The sequence below is a fragment of the Sinocyclocheilus anshuiensis genome, unplaced genomic scaffold (assembly GCF_001515605.1).
Source record: "Sinocyclocheilus anshuiensis isolate Anshui unplaced genomic scaffold, SAMN03320099.WGS_v1.1 scaffold1097, whole genome shotgun sequence".
In the NCBI taxonomy this organism is placed as follows: domain Eukaryota; kingdom Metazoa; phylum Chordata; class Actinopteri; order Cypriniformes; family Cyprinidae; genus Sinocyclocheilus; species Sinocyclocheilus anshuiensis.
Genome location: NW_015555843.1, coordinates 1,239,609 through 1,255,425, shown reverse-complemented (window position 1 = coordinate 1,255,425; position 15,817 = coordinate 1,239,609). Strand labels below are relative to the sequence as shown.

Here is a 15,817-nt window from a genome sequence, read left to right as displayed (position 1 = left end):
TTATTTTTGTAATGCTGCTTCAGTTAAATAAACACATACACAAAAATTCTATGTGTCAGTCTTGGTTCAGTGATCGCAGCATTCACCCACATGGAATGATAATTTATTCAAAACATTAAAAGAACAAAAAACTAAAACATATTAACAGGCAAGTTAACACAACCACAGAGTGTATTCAGTCTGTCAGATCCTCACACTTCTGTTTCTTAGGACACGGCTCCTCTGAAATATCTATGGAGAAAGAGAGACACATTTTAGCATAGCTGAATGACCTGCCATCAATACTACGGCATGGTGTGTATGTTTTTATTTCATGTTTTAATACTGCTGCCAAATGATACTAGTGAGTGTGAGAGTCTCTTACCTGTCTTGAGTGTGTGTGCTGTACAGGACCCCTCTCGGCAATGTAAAACTCACACACATCATCTCCTTATTGGGTGCCACATTCCTCACCAGGTGCACAGAACACCGTCCTTGCAGGGAAATCTTGAAACTCACCTCTGCCCGCTCCACTACATCCCTCTGAGCGTCATCTTCCTTAGAGAACCCGTAGCAATGCACCTGTGGCAAGTTGTCATACGGACAGAAAAGAGACTGGTCTGGCTCTGGGCCCAGCAGACCTCTGAAAGCATCAAGGAACTCTAGAGCCAGTGCGGGAAGGTTCATCACCACATGAATCTTTTGTGATCCCTTCATTAGAGCAGGCAGGCGCTCCCGTACAGGTCCTCGGATGAAGTCCCGTCCATCCATGTTAAATTATGTTATTTTTCGGTCAACCTTGTTGAGTTTAGCATTGTGCTGGAGCCAACAGAAGTACTCCAGGTTCAAGTCGTTAGCGACGACCTCACAGCCTCGACGGGCCGCTGGGATCACGAATGGACCGACCCCGGCGAAAACATCCACTACAGTATCTCCACGCTGAAGAAGGGAAACGATGCGCTCGTGTTCGGTGCTTAGTCGAGGGTTCCAGTACACCAGAGAGAAATCAAACTCGTACAATACGCCATTCTCACGTACCTGAGAGAGGAAATAAAGTAACATTACAGAATGATGTAAGTGAATATGCTGACTTTATTTATAAGATGAACTCACTTTTGCCACCATGTTGCTTTCTCCTGCCAAAACCTCCATTTGGAAGTTCCTGTAAGTGGAATCAATGGTGTTGGTCTTGTTGACCACGCAAGTAACGCCAGGGTTCTTATCTATGATTACTTGACCTGGAACAAAACACCAAAAGTCCATAAAAAGGTTTAAACATCAAGGGATAGTTCACCCAAAAATAAAAACTCTGTCATCATTTAGTCACCTTCATGTCATTCCAAACCAGGCTTATTATTGTTAACTAAACCTAAAACTACACACTACACTTCGTTACTTGACATAAAGCTGAAATAATATAAAATGTAAATATTAGATGAAGAACTAAATGAAAATTAAAAATGTTGCCTTGCCAACTAACTGAAATAAGTTGAAGAGCAACATGCATACAGGTTTGGAACGACATGAAGGTGAGTAAATGATGACAATTTGTGGGTGTCTCTTTAAGTTGATTTATTTGTTTATAATCTCTTCTCACCAATTAGTTTTCTGTAGGGGAGCTGGTGGTCTCTCAGGTTCATGTGGGCGATGTGGCCCACTCTACTAAATCCTGATGTCACATCCTGTCCTTCAGGAAGTACAGCTCGCAGTATCTCTTCACTCTTAAGGTTCTCATAGGTGAGTTTCAGTTGGTACTTCTGGATCTCCTGAGCCACCCCATATGCTTTCAGAGCTTCTGCCTCCTCGCTGCCAAACGAATCTGCAGACGTAATGCTGTTTGGGTCCAAAAGCAGCAGCCGATGTTCTCCTTTACTACTGTCTTTATTTCCATCTTCATTGTGTTCCTCGACAACCCGTTTGAGTCCTGGCCTCTGTAGTGCCACTTTCTTCAAACTCTTCACCACTTTGTTGAGAATAATGGTTGGTATTCGTATGGCAGGAACACTGACTGTCTGACTGAAAGCTGCTCGGTCCAGTTCCGTCATGCCCCGGACTGTCTGAGGGGGCTTGTAGAGCCCCAAATCAGTCTGTGGTTGGTCAGTCATGGCTTTCTGAGAATGGACAACAGAGGAGCACTGGAGATAAATTCTTGCAAATTGGTTTAAATTCTGAGACAGAGAGATACAACTGTGATGTTTCTGCAACAGGAAAAAAAGTCTGCCAGATCTGTTGGTCAAAGAGAGAGAGATAAAGTCATGCCCTGTACAAGTGTCTAATGAGACAAAAAGAAGAATTTACAACCTTTTCGTGAATTCATACACAAAATTTATATAAATGCAAATTTGTTAGCTGCACACTGTTATCTACACTTGATAATAAACTACAAGATTGTTTAGCCACAGAGCTTAAACCGTGTTATTCAACACACTCAAAACATAACTTTTAGATTTATAATAAAAACTAAATAAACTGTCACAGATCAACCTCTCCAGCCGGCAACCATACGAACACGCTTTTACAGTACGTCATTTCTAAGCGACCGAGACTTCGGCTGTGCCGTGCCAGACGTGATTGGTCTGTGACGTGAAACATTAGTGGACATGTGACCTTCTTTTATAATCACGTGAATAGCTATGTTTATGTTTGCTTGAGTCTTTCTGAAGCCGGTGGTATGAGAGCCGGGTACATGAATTGACGGCCCCGCTAGCAAGCAGCGGGGTTCTGGTTGGTGCAGAACAGTAAACTAAACGGCGGAACATGTGGAAAAACGGCGCAAACTACAGCGTGCAGACGGAAAGCGAGTATGAGCCCATCGGAGAGGAGAGCAGACCGCTGTTGGCGGCACAGGTAAACCACAGCCTGTATATCCTGATAACTAATATTAAAAATAACAAGAAGAACAAGTGTCATTAAACGAAAGATGGTCCTTTTTGTCCAACGTGAACATATTTGTAAATAATAACTAAATAATGAAAATCTGACACCTAGGTTTACTATGTTTTATATAATCTAGTATTATGTATGTATGTATGTAAACATTTCATGTTTCGCCCAAGACCGTGCATTGGTAAATAATTATAGCATAAAAGTTAATTATGACCTAAAGTCAACATTATGAAATAAAAAGTCATAACTATGATAGCAAAATTGACGTGTCATAGAGGCTCATGTCATAATTATGACTGAACAAAGTTTTTTTCCTTATGTGGCGGAAATATGTTCCATATGTATGTATTATATTTTATGCATTTATTTATTCTATTATTACATTTTTAGATTTTTTTGGACATAATTATATATTAAAAAGAACTGAGGCTGTGTTTCCAGGTTATGTGTTAACTCTGTTATCGTTAATTTTTTATTCTTTTTGTTAAAATGATGTAAAATTCCATTAAGAAACTCTTAGTTTTAGCTGCTTCTCTGCTGATGATTTGTATAGCACAGCATTTACAAAGTATAGGCCTACACAAAATATTTACAAATTGTTTTAGAGGCATAAAAGAAACGTATTTTTAGACATGCCAAAGTAAATTAATATACATTATTAAAGTAAATCTAGTCTAAACCAGTGTAACTTTACATGCAGTGCTGTACTAGTATTTACAAATTATATTTGATGTTGCTGTAAAACCATAAAGCTGTGCTCTCATGCACACAGAGTATGTGCATTGTCATTTGCTGCCTCATGCTTTCTAATCATTTTCTCTTCATCACATGCTGATCTTATGCAGTTTTATTTTGTCTTTGCAAAGATTTCAGTTCCCTTTGTGCTTTCAGTAACTTGGTGTGTAAGCAGACTATAAAGCTTGCATAACATCTAGGATCTATTTTGTCTCAGTTTGCTCTACTGTCATGTCTAATTCCTGGTCTGTTTATCTTCCTCACAGGGTGTTCAGGCTAGAGGTGCGTCCTTCTGGTCTTCTGCCTTTAACCTGATGAATGCCATCATGGGTAGTGGCATCCTGGGTCTCTCCTATGCTATGGCCAATACGGGCATCATTGGATTCAGGTACATGCACACAGTGTTCCCGATTCAATACAAGTTCAGCTGTGTTGACAACATTTGTGGCATAATTGATTACAACAGAAAATTGTTTTGATATGCCCCTCAGTTTTTTTTTAAGCAAAAATTGCAGTTCCAGTAAGGCACTTACAATGACACAAACAGAGCCATGCAAAAAATTATATTTTTACACAAGAATAGAAATGAAGGACTTCTCAATAGAGGAACCTTGTGTGTGTTTCTCACAGTATTCTGTTGCTGGTGGTCTCCAGTTTGGCTGCTTATTCTGTCCATCTCTTGCTGCTCCTCTGTGACAAGACAGGTAATTTCTCTCACTTTTGACCTCTTCTTTACTCTGCTTACTCCTGTTTACCTTTTAACTCACCTGGATTATTATAGTAAAACTAAAACCATAAAAAACATGTATGTTACTTGAAATAAAATAAACGTTAAAGGGTTAGTTCACCCAAAAATGAAAATTAGGCTGCTTTTTACTCACCCCTGAGGCATTCTAGGTGTATATGACTTTCTTCTTTCAGACGAATCCAGTCGGAGTTATATTAAAAATTGTCTTTGATCTTTCAAGCTGTTTAATGCCACTCAACGGGTGTTGCATTGCTTCTGTCCAAAAGAACTTAAATAGAAATTGCCCATCCATAAAAAAAGTGTCTCACACGGCTCCGGGGGGTGAACAAAGGCCTTCTGTAGCGAATTGATGCTTTTTTGTAAGAAAAATATCCATATTCAAAACGTAATAATCACTTTAATGTAGCTTGCGCAAACAGTTGTACACAGAAGCAGTTCCGGGAGAATGAGGTATGAGGTCAGCGTTGCGCATGCCCCAGTGAGTCTCGTGAAAACCAAAGTTTGTTTACAGGATCAACGGAAGCAAAGTTTCCTCACTTTAACAAAGGAAAACCAGTCTCCTCTTGGCTTATATCGAAATCCTCTAACATTCTTCTTTACAAATCCTCGTTTTGTACTTCCAATTAGTGACCGTTGTTTAGTTTTGATCTCTCCCCTGAGTTTCAGCGTGCGTCACTTCTGAGCGGCGCATGCGCAAAGCTGACCTCATACGTCATTCCCCCGGAACTGCTTCTGTTTACAACAGTGAGCGCAAGCTAGATTCAAGTGATTATTACGTTTTGAATATGGATATTTTTCTTACAAAAACGCATCGATTCGCTACAGAAGGCCTTTGTTCACCCCCCGGAGCCATGTGAGACACTTTTTTTTATGGATGGGCGATTTTTATTTAAGTTCTTTTGGACAGAAGCAATGCAACACCCGCTGAGTGGCATTAAACAGCTTGAAAGATCAAAGACAATTTTTAATATAACTCCGACTGGATTCGTCTGAAAGAAGAAAGTCATATACACCTAGGATGCCTCGGGGGTGAGTAAAACGCAGCCTAATTTTCCTTTTTGGGTGAACTAACCCTTTAACTGAAATAAAAAAAATATATATATACATATAAAAATATGAAATTGAATTAAAAAAAAATTAAAAAAACACAACAAAATTACTAAAACTTATGCTAAAATAAAATTATTTAAAATATAAAAAAAAACTATAATAGTACTTCAGTAACTCTAAAATAACAGCTCCAGTATACGGTACATCAGGTGAGAAATCCCTTGTGATAAACAGTGGTGTTGTAGGCAATTTATAAACACTGAAATGGTCTTTAATGATTCTACATTGTAACCAGGCCTCACTGTTGCATATGTTTATGTGTGTTAGGCGTCAACTCTTATGAAGCTCTTGGAGAGAGAGCCTTCAGCAGACCTGGCAAGGTTGGTTAATATCTAATACCAGATCGCAGATCTAATACCTAGCTGACATAAATGTTTTTTTTTTTATCTGAATGAGGAATGATGTACTTCAATGTTTCATTTTGTTATATGAATAAATAACTGTGTCTTTATCTATGTACTCATCATAACTGAATTCACCACAGAAGTAAAATGTGCCTTGTTACTCCTATAAAACATGTTTTCCACTTTTTTTTTTTTTTGGCAGATTCTGGTGGCCTGTACTATTCTCATTCAGAACATTGGAGGTGCGGTTTTCTCTTTCACTTGTATTTAACTGTTTATATGGTTAAAGTCATACTACTTAACCTTTGAACTCTGAACTCAGAATTACTACATGGGATTCCCCGATGCAGAGTTTTTCCTTTCTCTTTCTCTTTTGCTCTCTCTCAGTTTGAACATGTTTTAACGGGAGGATATAGGCTATTACTTTTATTTTGTATTGCTAAATAAGTTAGCATAGCAGGTTAGTCAGCGAACAACAGCTATACTTAAGAATGTAAGAATGTTGTGAAGTGAAAAATAATAAGAAAATTGAAAATTTGTCCATTCTCTTTCTGTCTTTCTCTGAACAGTGCTCACTACTCACTGTGAACTGTAGTGAGTATTCTGTGTGCTATCTGGTGTTTAGTAGCAGTAAAACAGAATTTTGTTTATCATTAATCTACCAAAGCAACTTAACATAAAATCCATCTCACTTTCACACTGTCTTTAGAATGGCAGCAACCGTGTGTTTGTATGAGTGTAAGTGTTTGGCTGCAGTCAGGTTTGCAACCCGGATACAAGCCATCAACCCGTTAATCATCTGTGTGTGGCTGTTAGCATGTTAGTGTTAGTTTAAAATATGTTGACCTCAGCACTGTGCTGTTTTTAAATAGACTATGTGTCTCTGTCTGTGCATGGTTTAGTTTGGTTTTCTGAGTAGATTGATGCACATGTTTGCATCATGGGGTGTTATAGTGTGTGTATGAGGTGTTGCTTAGCTGGTATGTATAATGTGCTGTTGTTCTCTTTCTCTAGCAATGTCCACCTACTTGTTCATCTTGAAGTCTGAAATGCCTGCTGCCGTCACCGGCTTCATGAGCACAGAGACTTCTGGGTAAATAAATATATACCACATCCTCACACTTCATTCTGATAATGTGCAATGCAATTTTCCAGTGTCACTAAATTTTTTTCTGTTCTCACTGAAATTGAAATTCATCACAAAGCAACTATAATAGCCAATCAGAACATATTTAATGTAAAAAAATAGTATATCAAAAAGTAGAAACCGAGCAACCAACAAAAGTCAGTGTCAGTGGGGAGTAAAAAAAAAATCTGACTAAAATGGAAGATACAATACCATTTAAAAGTTTAGGGTCCGTAAGATATTTTTAAATACTTTTATTCAGCAAGGGTGCATTAAATTGATTAAAAGTGACTGTACACGTAATTATAATATTGCAAAAGATTTCTATTTCAAACAAATGCTAAAATATTGAGCAGCACAACATTGATAATAATAAAAAATATATTCTTGAGCAGCAAATCAGAATATTAGAATGATTTCTGAAGGATCATGTGACACTGAAGACTGGAGTAATGGCCGTTAAAAAATTCAGCTTTGCCATCACAGAAATAAATTACATTTTAAAATATATTCAAATAGAAATTAATATATTATTATATATTATTCAAATAGAAATTAATATATATATATATTACTCTTTTTGCTGTATTTTTAATCAAGTAAATTCACAAGGGATTTAAAAATCTTACCACCCCCAAAATTGAATGGTAGTACATATGTTTTATCACAACAAATATGATTTACATACCACAGAAACTTTGAAAAGTTACATCTGAATTCATTACAAGTCATATAGAAACATCATTCAGGAAGAGAGTTAGAAAGGGACACTTTCACACCAGGTGAGTGACTGGCAGAAAAACACTCTCTCTCACTTCTCTGTCTTTAAGTGAGTTTCTGAAACGGAGAAAAGAGCAAGTATTCCAGAGTAAAGAATGTAACGGTCATTATTTTATTAGACGCTGTGGTTTGACTGTGCCCCGTCCCCACACAGCTGGTTTGCATTACAGGTCCGTTAACGTAAATCTCACACATATGTTCTGCCCAACGAGAGTCGTGCCTGCCCAAGATCCCCTTTACCAGCACAATTACTGTGACCAGACCCAGACACACACAAACATCACTACTCCATCTCTCTGGGAGGAGAAAGAAATCACAAAGCGGCCACAGTATAAACGCTTGAATCTTTAGTCATTTACTGTAAAATAACATTTTTCTTTCAGTGGAGTAATTTATCTTCATTTTTCTTCAAGCGGATCAGCTAGGCTGTCTAGTACCTCCCTGTTGTTAAGAGAGAACCACAGGAGATCAACCCGAGATCTCTCACACACACCAACCTGCTCAAGATTCAGTCTCCCAGTTCAAAGAACACACATACATATTCACATTACTTATTTTTCCATATTTGTGTGGAAACCATGATACATTTTTTTCAGGATTCTTTAATAAATGGAAACAGAACAGTATTTATTTGAAATAGAAATTTGTTATTATGTAAATATAAATAATATAAAAAGTATTAATATCTTAAAAAATCGTACTGATCCCAAACTTTTGAACGGTACCAAACAACAGAGGGAGATAATAGAGAAAAAAAGAATAAATAGAATAAAATGCAATGAAAAGGGTATTATAATTTATCATTATAATTTATAATTTATAAATTAAATTATAATTTAAAATTGTGCTTTTTTTCCTTTACATTTGTGCTTTTTATACTATAAAAACAATAAAAGAAATTAAACCCTTAACAAGACGTTTGTCTACACTGAGTTGCTGGAAGTAAATATACTACTGAATATGATGGTCAGATCAGTCTCAGTTCTCTCTTGAATTATTTTATTTTATTTTATTTTGTTCTTTTATTCTTATTAATGTAAGAAAGTGAGCCCGGATTCAGGAGTACTTGGACAGTGAGAGAGAATCTGAGGAGGAATTTCTTGCATTAGATGTGGGGATTTCCAGCATTGCAATGTTTGAAGGGTTGATTTGGGAATCAGATAAGTGTTTAGTGATTAACACATTCATGAGTTTAAAACACTCAAGTATGGGGTCAGTAAGATTTGTTTTTTAAAGAAATTTATACTTTTATTTAGCAAGGGTGCAAAAGTGATCAAAAGTGACAGTAAAGATATTTGTACAAAATATCGCTATTTCAAATAAATGCTGTTGTTTTGAGTTTTCTATTAATAAAAAATCCTAAAAAATCTATCACATTTTTGCCAAAAATAGTTTTTAAACAGTGTTTTTTAATATTGATAAGAAATATTTCTTAAGCAGCAAATCAGCATATTAGAATGATTTCTGAAGGATCATGTGACACCGAAGACTGGAATAATGGCTGCTGAAAATTCAGCTTTACCATCATAGGAATAAATATATTAAAAAGTAAATATATGAAATATATTAAAATAAAAAGTTATTTTAAATTATAATAATATATCATAATATTACTGTTTTTACTTTGGTTTTGATCAAATAAATGCAGCCTTTGTGAGCATAGGAGACTAAAACATTAATTAAAAAAAACTTACCCCAAAACTTTGAAAGGTGTGTACATCCTTCACTATGTGCCATTTTGCCATGCATTTTATTTTCTGTCCTTCTTAGAAAGTGGTTTGAGGATGGTGTTGCACTATTGATTTTAGTGACTCTAATTGTAGTGTTGCCACTGGCTCTACTTCCTAAGATTGGTGAGTGTCATCAGAGTTTTTTTTTATTATTATTATTCTGTACATGTGCGAGAGAGTGTGTATCACTGGTTTCTATCTCCAGGTTTCTTGGGATACACCAGCAGCCTTGCATTCTTCTTCATGCTGTTCTTTACCGTAGTGGTGAGTTGTTTTCTCTCTCTCTCTCTCTCTGTATCTTTCCCATGTTGATGTTTTAATCTCTCTCACAGGTGGTGGTGAAAAAATGGTCCATTCCCTGCCCGCTGCCAATTAACTCTACTGTAAGCCTGGTAAAGACCACACACACACCCACACACTGACTTTAGCTGGAAAAATGACTCTTTGTTGTTGTCGTCTTGCATTATTGACAAACTATTTTCCTGTTTGACAATGTAAAGCTGCTTTGCCACAATCAGTTGAGTATAAAGCGCTATACAAATAAAGGTGACTTGACTTGACTTGACCCTTCCAGCCGAACCACTTGCCTAAACACCCCAGATTAATACCCAAAACACAATTCGGGCAGCTCCAGAACAATAAGACTATTTAGTTAAATTAATTTAAATGTACCCATTCAGGACCTCAACGTAACTTAATTTTCATCACAAAAGATTTTTTTTTAACTCTCAGATAGTGATGACTTGAACTCCTTTAGGACTCTTTACTTTTCCGTTGATTCGTAGGAAAAGATTTTAATGAACTGAGATCAGATTCAGTTTTAGGTTGTTTTTTTTATTAAAGATAATCTTTAAAACCTTTTAGAAATTGTAGTTTTTGTTTGTTGTTTATGCATAGTTTTTTTATATATATATATTTCACTTTTTTTCCTGCCATGAGTATAGATGTGGTAGCTAGCATGGCTCTAAATTATAAACAATAAATAATTACTCTCAGATATTCTGTGTAGTCTGATCGGACCCAGTCAATCAGAAACAGGAAGTAGCATTGTTATAATAAGGGAAGTGGCCTTTGACCGCTTGAGCCAGAGGTCAAAGACTTTATTTCCTTAAACAGTGTGCCGATATTCAGCTACAGATAATGTGATATCAGAGAGAGTTTTTTCATTCTGTTGCTGTCCTGATTTGATTCTAATTTTCATATTCACATTAATTTTATTTTTCTATCCCCAGAGCTTAAATACCTCTGAATGCACCCCACAGATGTTTGTGTTCTCTCTTAAGGTGAGTGTGAGTTTTCTTTAGAAAGGTATGCTATGTTTTGATTTAAACATCGCTTTGCAGGACTATTAGAAACCTAAATATTAGTTGTAATATTATAGCATAACCACACACACATCAGGAGGGTGAGAAATGACTGTGTGTGTGCATTACAGAGTGCTTATGCCGTCCCAACAATGGCTTTCTCCTTCTTGTGCCATACGGCAGTTTTACCCATTTACTGTGAGTTACACAGGTTAGTTCACTGATTGCTGTTTTATCTGTGCATCTGCCACATATATAGTCTGTTATTGCCTTATTATATGTGTTTGTGTTTTTCAGACCCACAAAGCAGAGAATGCAGAGTGTGGCGAATGTCAGCATCTTTCTTAGTTTCGTGGTGTATCTGATCTCTGCCCTGTTTGGATACCTCACCTTCTATAGTAAGAACGTTGCTTAAGCTACACAGTCCCACAATGCAACACTTGACGTGACCTTTCATTTTAGTGTCACAAGGAGTTGGAAGCAAAATGCTAAAACTAAAAACATAAAGAAAATTTTCATGACTTGAAATAAAATAAACATTAACTGAAATAAAATATAAAAATAAAATAAACAGTGTACCAGCTCTAATGCCATGGCGTAAGTTTGAGCAAAACATGCTAACTGTTCATAACAGCATAAATTGCTGTCCACTGCTCCGGGTGTGTGTTCACAGTGTGTGTGTTCACTGCTGTGTGTGTGCACTTTGGATGGGATAAATGCAGAGCACTAATTCCTAGTATGGGTCACCATACTTGGCCACATGTCACTTCACTTTTTTTTTTTCTTTTTTTTTCTGTCTTTGGCTGCACAAACGAGCAAAGAACACTATTTACAGTCCCAGCCTCAGAGGAGACAAGAGAGCAGTGGATTTATTGATTTATTTAATGTATATTGCTGCTGCCACACAGATCTAAAATAAACAAGCGATTTATTTCCGAGCTGTTTACCTTCACGGACATAACCGACTGTTTTTGTAACTCGTGTGTTTTTTTAATGTAAACTTGTGTGTGAATGAGAACTTAGTTTAGTACTCACATGCTGTGACAGCCGCTTTCTGTACGTGTGCTTCGGATGTGTGCTCTCAGAAAACCATATCAGAAGTTTAAACTAATATGGTTTAAAACGCATTATTTCAGCGCGATAAAAATGATAATCAGAACCAAAACAGATGTTTTTAGCAGGTCTGAGTTGTAATGGTGCAGCTCTATTATGGAAGAGGAGGCGGGGAGCAGCAGCTCATTTGCATTTAAAGAGACAGACCCGAAAAACAGCGTGTTTATGCTTCCACTCAAAATAGACATTTTCAAAATGATATAATAAATTATCTGTGGGGTATTTTGAGCTGAAACTTCACAGACACATTCTGGGGACACCAGAGACTTATATTACATATTGTAAAAAGGGGCATAATATGTCTCCTTTAAGCGAGTTGCCAAAGCATTTTAATTTTCATTTAGTTTAACTTGAGTGACAAGGAGTTTTTTTTTTTAAAGATTTTTCAGTAAACTGTCTCTTTATCTCATCACATTCAATTCAGACTGCAAATTCACATTAAAAAATTAATCATTTTTCTGTGGTGCTGAAGATTAGGCACACTGCCACTGAAAAGTGGTGCAGGAAACTACTGTTTCAAAGTTTGTTGCATAATGTGTACTGCTTCACAAAGTGTCTTTTAAAATGTTTAGGGCAATTAGTGTATACTTATTAATATGCTAATAATCCAGTAAAGATAAATGGATTGATCTGATCAAACTTTCTTTATTCGCAGCACATGTGGAATCAGAGCTGTTGCTAGGATACGACACCTACCTACCACGGGATGTTGTGGTGATGTCAGTGCGTCTTGCGATTTTATTGGCCGTTCTGCTCACCGTGCCGCTCATTCACTTCCCAGTAAGTCAAACGCCAGACTGTGAACTATTTAAATAAGAAATTCAGAAAACACATCCCCTCTCTCTTTCTCTCAGGCACGTAAAGCGGTGTTGATGTTATGCAGGGGAGAGAGGGAGTTCTCCTGGCTCTCTCATTCACTTTCCTGTTTTTTCATCCTCACTTTTGTGCTGCTGCTCGCTATTTTCGTCCCTGACATTAGGAATGTCTTTGGTGTGGTGGGTGAGTGTGTGTCCATACGCTCTGTATGTGTTTTACTGTTAAGTTCAGTGCTCAACATGTTTATGTGTGTGTCTCTGCATACCTTTTCTTTTGTGATTCCAGGTTCTACGACCTCCACATGTTTGCTGTTTGTGTATCCTGGGATGTTTTATTTGAGAATCAGCTCTGAGCCAATGAGATCTCTCAATTCAGCAGGGGTATTTAAAGTCTTGCATATATTCATTAACACATACGTGACTTCCTTTGCAGGACAGCTGATTTTGAGAGACTTTCTTTACTTATTTATACACTACTGTTCAAAAGAGGGGTCAGTAAGATATTTTTTAATGTTTTTGAAAGAAGTCGTGCCAAGGCTGCACTTATTTGATAAAAAAAAATACAGTGAAAACATATTGTGAAATATTATTACAATTTAAAATGACAGTTTTCTATTAGAAATATATTTTAAAAAGTAATTTATTCCTGTGATGGGAAAGCTGAATTTTCAGCAGCCATCACTCCAATCTTCAGTGTCAAATGATCCATTCTAATATGCTGATTTAGTGCTCAAGTAACATTTCTAATTATTATCAATGTTAAAAAAAAAACGGTTATGATGCTTAATATTTTTGTGGTAACCATGATACATTTTTTCAGGTTTCTTTAATGAATACAAAGTTTAAAAGAATAGCATTTATTTGAAATCTTTTGTAAACTTTATAAATGTTTTTACTATAATTTATGATCAATTTAATGCATTCTTGTGGAATATAAATATTAATTAAAAAAAATGTACTGACCCCAAACCTTTGAACGGTAGTGTATGTCTGACTTGGAACTATGAATTACATGTTTTGTTTTTTTACACTTGATATGTTTATTATTTTATTGATATTATGTTGCTTTCTTTAGGTTTCTTTCCAAATGCACCTTTTCCAAGTTTCTCTTTTCATTCTAGGCTGTTTTGCTGATGGTGATTGGTCTGGTTGTTGGTGTGTTGAGCCTGTGTGTCATCATTGTCTCCTGGGCTCAAGGACCTTGACCTTTGACGTCATCATTGTGGGACATATTGCATGAGTTGTGAGCTCAACACATCCTACCTCGAGGAGAAACCTTATTTTACAGGTTACACACCTTGCAGAGGCTGTTTTCGGAACCAAAATAAGGGAATCCCAATGAGATGAGCCAGCTGTGCTCTTATGACACTTCTAATGTACTCGTAGCACTTTTATGACACTTGAATACTGAACACAGGCACAATCAAATTCAAAAATCCAGCAGAGCACTGAAATGCATATTAATCTATACTGAATGTCTGAACGACAGTAGAGTTTGACAATCTTTGAATCAGATGGTTGCTGTCATCCATAGAAAGACAGCTGGGACCAGTAAATGAAGGAACTGCACTGCTGATTTTACAACTGAATGTGGGATATTAGATTTACACCGATGCTTAGTGAATTGGAAAATCTGCTTGTCTGACTCAAAAAAAAAAAGCTCTGGTTTAATGATTAACCACTGCCTTTAGAATTCAAAAGCTTGGATTTGTTTTTTAAAGATTTTTCTGAACTTTCAGGATATTTCTTGGATATACACTAATCCCAAAGATTTTCTGTTGATTCAATTTAGAATTCAAAATTTTCCTCCCATTTTCTATTTTAAATAAAGAAAAATAAATAAATAAACAAAAAATATACAGAACAATAATTTTTTTTTTTTTTTTACCATTGCAACCCTGTTTACATGTCCAAAAGGACAATTTTGGTGTGTTTTTATGTGGATTTCGATCAATAAAGGGAAATAAGAATTAAAACTGGTTTCTCACTGACTCGTTCGTGTACTGTGGCATCTGGAATGGAGTCTGTGATCCATGTTTAGTCAAAGAGATCCAAGCATTAGTGTGAGTTTTTCTGGTTTGTACGTGAGAAAGATTGATAGACAGGCTGATTTTTCTTCATTGATTTGGACAGAGGGTTCTCTGTATGTCAGATAATGGAAAACAAATGCTCTCTCTCTCTCTCTCTCTCTCTCTCTCTCTCTCTCTCTCTCTCTCTCTCTCTCTCTCTCTCTCTCTCTCTCTCTCTCTCTCTCTCTCTCTCTCTCTCTCTCTCTCTCTCTCTCTCTCTCTCTCTCTCTCTGTGTGTGTGTGTAGGCTCTGGCCTTTGCTCTCTCCTGCTGTTTCTAATATGCTGCATTAGCTTGAGAGACCGCCCAATGTAAGGCAGTCTGTAACACAGACACACAAACACACATGGACAACCTTATATGTACTGAGTGAGATATGGTAGTTCTGTTATTCTTGAGGTGTGATTAAAGCAACATTCAATTTGTGACACAGGATGACAGTAAGATTTCAGACAAATTCACTGCATATAATCAGAATCATCAGAATTAGCTTTATTCGCCACGTGTGCGCAAACACACGAGGAATTTTGTGTGTTTTTTTAAGAAGCTCTTGGTACATACATGCATACATGCATATCTGACATGAGAACAGAAACATTTAAATAAGACAACAATAAATAATAATGTATATGAATCTGGAACAGAAGATTTATGTACAGATTTGTGCATTTATTTACTCTATATATACAGCTGTATATAAAATATGCATATGTATTACATAGTACTTGAGAGAGAGGCAGTAATTAGAAATGGAATAAGATAAGAGGTCAGTGATGAGACAAAAAAAACTGCTTTGTGTTACATGGTTAACTTGTGTGAACACCAATAACATGATGAAACCATGGTGTATTGCAATTTAGTGGATATGAGTTTTTTTTTTTAAAGTAGTGCAGAGGATTGGTGTTCAGGTGAAGCTCACAAAATCGTCATGTTTCACCAAAAAAAAAAAGTTGTTTTTTTTCCTTTTTAAATCATTTGTATTATTCTTTTTGTAATTAGATGTTCATTACTGTAATACAGTATTTATTTTTTATAGTATTACAGCAAAAAATATTGCTGATTTTTAAATAAAATAAATA

The 15,817-nt window shown here is 36.3% G+C and overlaps 1 protein-coding gene and 1 pseudogene across 3 annotated transcripts; one reads left to right on the top strand and one right to left on the bottom strand.

Annotated features, from left to right (window-relative positions):
• Window positions 1-175: 175 nt before the first annotated feature.
• Window positions 176-2,511, bottom strand: LOC107675564 (tRNA (guanine(37)-N1)-methyltransferase-like; annotated as a pseudogene).
• An 82-nt stretch (window positions 2,512-2,593) lies between these two features.
• LOC107675562 (probable sodium-coupled neutral amino acid transporter 6) lies at window positions 2,594-14,539 on the top strand. Of its 3 annotated transcripts, XM_016469969.1 has the most exons (17): window positions 2,748-2,826; window positions 3,867-3,988; window positions 4,231-4,304; window positions 5,726-5,778; window positions 6,005-6,044; window positions 6,372-6,396; window positions 6,817-6,895; window positions 9,479-9,561; window positions 9,644-9,702; window positions 9,771-9,830; window positions 10,671-10,721; window positions 10,874-10,953; window positions 11,040-11,140; window positions 12,511-12,635; window positions 12,710-12,854; window positions 12,957-13,051; window positions 13,792-14,539. In XM_016469969.1, exons 2-17 carry the CDS (start codon window positions 3,919-3,921, stop codon window positions 13,873-13,875), a joined length of 1,224 nt encoding a protein of 407 aa, XP_016325455.1. In that variant the 5' UTR covers window positions 2,748-2,826; window positions 3,867-3,918; the 3' UTR covers window positions 13,876-14,539. The 3 variants fall into 3 exon arrangements, with proteins under 3 accessions (XP_016325454.1, XP_016325453.1, XP_016325455.1); XM_016469968.1 differs by lacking the exon at window positions 6,372-6,396 and having other exon boundaries at window positions 2,594-2,826; window positions 9,771-9,821; XM_016469967.1 differs by lacking the exon at window positions 6,372-6,396 and having other exon boundaries at window positions 2,595-2,826; window positions 13,792-14,538.
• Window positions 14,540-15,817: the final 1,278 nt, after the last annotated feature.